The sequence below is a fragment of the Gossypium arboreum genome, chromosome 8, assembly GCF_025698485.1.
Source record: "Gossypium arboreum isolate Shixiya-1 chromosome 8, ASM2569848v2, whole genome shotgun sequence".
In the NCBI taxonomy this organism is placed as follows: Eukaryota; Viridiplantae; Streptophyta; class Magnoliopsida; order Malvales; family Malvaceae; genus Gossypium; species Gossypium arboreum.
In genome coordinates, this window is record NC_069077.1 from 56195122 (window position 1) to 56198557 (window position 3436).

At 37.9% G+C, this 3436-nt stretch overlaps 1 protein-coding gene across 1 annotated transcript; it reads left to right on the forward strand.

The window, feature by feature from the left end:
* Positions 1 to 373: 373 nt before the first annotated feature.
* LOC108468156 (NAC domain-containing protein 62) lies at positions 374 to 3212 on the forward strand. Its single transcript, XM_017769028.2, has 5 exons — positions 374 to 1025; positions 1308 to 1610; positions 1689 to 2057; positions 2263 to 2580; positions 2664 to 3212. The coding sequence occupies exons 1-5, from the start codon at positions 579 to 581 to the stop codon at positions 2913 to 2915; spliced, it is 1689 nt and encodes a 562-aa protein (XP_017624517.1). The 5' UTR covers positions 374 to 578; the 3' UTR covers positions 2916 to 3212.
* The last annotated feature ends 224 nt before the right edge of the window (positions 3213 to 3436 follow it).

The following is a 3436-nucleotide window of genomic DNA, read 5'->3' on the forward strand; positions in this document are numbered from 1 at the left end:
ATGGACATCATTTCAGTTATTAATTTTATTTTTTTATATTATTTAGGTAAAAAAAAAAACCTACAAACCACCTGGTAAATAATTGTAAAAAACCCCCAAAGTAGGAAACGCTCGGACCAGTTTGTTATGCTGGCACTTTATAAGTTCTCTAAACCTCACGCTTTTCAACATGACGCCACATGTCAGAATTTCATTAGCTGGCTCACTCAAATTTTCACTGGCCTTCTAATAATACGCCCTTCGTTTTATAACAAAAATACCTACATGCAATATTAAAACAATCTTCTGTATTTGGGCATATTAGTAAAAGCATAAACCATACGCGGATGGAAGCTCGAATAAAGTCAATGCATAACGTTAAAATTAAAGATAAATAAATATAAATAAAAGAGTTGACGACTTTCTAAACTATTTTCCTTTGTATCAACTGAAAGCATGGGCCATCTTCTTCTCCTTTAATCTTCCAAAATACTATCCCTCCTTGAATCTCCTTTTCTTTTCTTTTCTTTTTTTTTAAAATTTTTTTTCTGAAAATCACTCAACGAAACTCTTATAAATTTATTTTATCAACATTTGTCATGGCTGTTCTATCACTGAATTCACTGCCTACCGGATTTCGGTTCCGACCAACGGACGAGGAATTGATCGATTTTTACTTACGGGCTAAGATAAACGGAAAAAGAAACGATGAGGTTGAAGTCATTCGTGAAATCGATGTTTGTAAATGTGAGCCCTGGGATTTACCTCATATGTCTGCTATAGAGACTCGTGATCCCGAGTGGTTTTTCTTTTGCCCACTCGACAGGAAGTATCCAAACGGCAATAGGCTTAATAGGGCTACTAAAGCTGGTTACTGGAAGGCTACGGGTAAGGATCGTAAGATTAAGTCTGGGTCCAGCTTGATCGGCATGAAGAAAAGTCTGGTGTTTTATACCGGCAGGGCTCCTAGGGGGAAGCGAACTAATTGGGTTATGCACGAGTACCGTACTACACTCATTGAGCTTGACGGCACCAAGCCTGGACAGGTTCCTCCTTTTACCCTTTACTTACCCTTTTCCCTATGATCATGGAAGATAAAGGTTGGTTTTGAATATGAGTAGTGTAAATTAGTTGACATCACGAATTTCCTTGATGTGGTTTAATTTTGGTGCAAGAATTGTTATGCGACTCCGTTTACATTGATTTCTGTTTTCAATTGGGTTCATAGTTCTGTTTTGTACACGATTTCTAGTGTTGTTGGGTCAATTGTTGATAATGTGTTGAAGTTCGGGTGATAGTTTTTTCACATATTCGTTATTTTTGTGCAGAATCCGTTTGTAATTTGTCGTCTCTTCAAGAAACAAGACGAGAGCATTGAAGATACCAATGGTGATGAAGTTGATGTATCTTCTCCTACTGAAGACATGCAGTCTGAGTTAGAAGGGCCTCAAGACTCACCTGCGCTGGAAGGGGTAGCCCAACCAAAGTTTCCCCATAACAATGGAACTTTTTCTTGGGGCCCGCCAAATGATGTGGTTTCTAACGCTGTTCCACCTATGTTAGAGTGCAATATCGTTGACTCTAAAGCTTACAGTGTAACCGGTCAAGTGGCAGAAATTGTGACTGACAAGGTGAAAAAGGAAACTGAATTTGGATTTTAGATTTTGTTTTTTAATAATTGCTATAGCATTAATGTTGTTCGGTTTTAGGTCGATCAAGTTGGAGAAGCTTTGAATCATTTTTATGATCCCATGGTGGAGCCACCGGACCGCAAATTCTTTTCTCCATTGCGCTCACATGTTGAAGCAGAGCAGGCTCCTTGGACGTTCCATCAAGTTGGGAGCAGTTTAAGTGCGGTGGAGGTTGAGCATGAGACAAATAAAAATGATGCCTCTATTTCTGATTTCTTAAATTCTATCCTTAACAATTCAGATGACTACTACAGTGTTGATTCTAGCAGTCAGCAGTATTCAGCTAATGAAAGTGAGACCCCTAAAACCATGGCCGTTGTTGAGGATGGTAGAATACGCAGTGAACAAGATGCTGAAGTGGCCCAAGTATTGATGATTGGAAGCCAGGTATGACATCTTGTTTATTTTAGTACTTGCTTAACATTGTACAGTGTGAAGATTCATTCAAGTGTATGGTTCAGACTGGTCTATGAATTATGATTGCATATATGCATAGTTTCATATTTGCATCTTCTAGCATTGGATATATATTTCTTTTCATTGCAAATTATCCTTTCTTCCTCCCTAAAACGAGAATTTTCCTTTGGAACAGCTTGGGAGAGAAATTGCTGACAAAGGAACTCCTCTAGAGATTAAAGCCACTGCCCAAGATTGCACGATTCCAATAAACAAGGACATTGTGTTAAATAGTAAAGAAGAACCAAGCAATCATGTGACTACAACTTGTAATCTTGATAATGCTATCACCGGAATCAGGATTAGGTCTCATGCTGCTCAAAGTCAACCAAACACTGAGAACTCCGTGACACAGGGTTATGCCCCAAGAAGAATACGTCTGCAGTGTAAACTTCAAGTTGGCACTTATTATAGTGAAGGAAAAAAACATGGTTCAAAACCAGTTGTTACCAAGGTGAGAAATTTATAACTGATATAGTATAAAACCACTGCTAAATCCAGATATGTATTGGATCTTATTAGAAGCTGTCTTTGCAGGACGTAAAAGTCATGGAACAGAATATAGTATCTGGTACTGATGCTGCCTGTGGCACCATGGACATACCCCATGAAATATCCCTTTCTGAATCAAGCATAAAGGGTTTTTTGAAGTCAAAGGCCATTGTTTCAGCTGGTTGCTCAAAGCAGTTTTCCACTAGCCGCTGGCATAAGCAGTTTGCTGTTATGTTTCAAGTAGCTTTGATGTTACTCTTGCTTCTTGTTTTGGTTAGCAAAATGAATATCTTGTAATTCGATGCTCTGTTTTCCATTGTGTATAGCTGACATGTTTCATTTAGAGTCCTTCTATTAATTAGGACTACGGTGATGATTTAGTATTACAATTATGTGTACGAGTATATCTGTTCAGTGTAATCTACAGAGCTTCAGTTTATGCAGTATGTAAGTGCTTTTTCCTGTCTTTTTTGCATATTGCTTCTGGGAAGCTCTGCCATTGAGGATACTATGAGTAATACCATTTCTTTGTGTACGAGGCCTTCGGTTTTGGTCTGTGAGTGTCAATACGAGCTGTTAGATGTAGGACCGGAATTTAATATGCTTTCTGAATACTTCACTGTCGAATTTGCAATATCATCAAAGCAGGTAGGAACTCGAATTCCTCGACTACAGCTCTTAAATTACAGACCTTTAATTGGTTAGTCTTTAAATTGATACAAGGTATACTTCAGTGGAATATATGGGATTTGGAATTTAAAATCAGGGATTTGTACAAAGGAAAAAAAAAAAAAGAAAAAGAAAAAACTCGACCTCAA

What these genes read in the sequence shown, in the direction of transcription:
- LOC108468156 (XM_017769028.2), top strand. Translation starts at nt 579, where the DNA reads ATGGCTGTTCTATCACTGAATTCACTGCCTACCGGATTTCGGTTCCGA. An exon ending in TATTGATGATTGGAAGCCAG is followed by an intron (nt 2,058 to 2,262) that starts GTATGACATCTT and finishes CCTTTGGAACAG; the next exon opens with CTTGGGAGAGAAATTGCTGA. An exon ending in CAAAACCAGTTGTTACCAAG is followed by an intron (nt 2,581 to 2,663) that starts GTGAGAAATTTA and finishes CTGTCTTTGCAG; the next exon opens with GACGTAAAAGTCATGGAACA.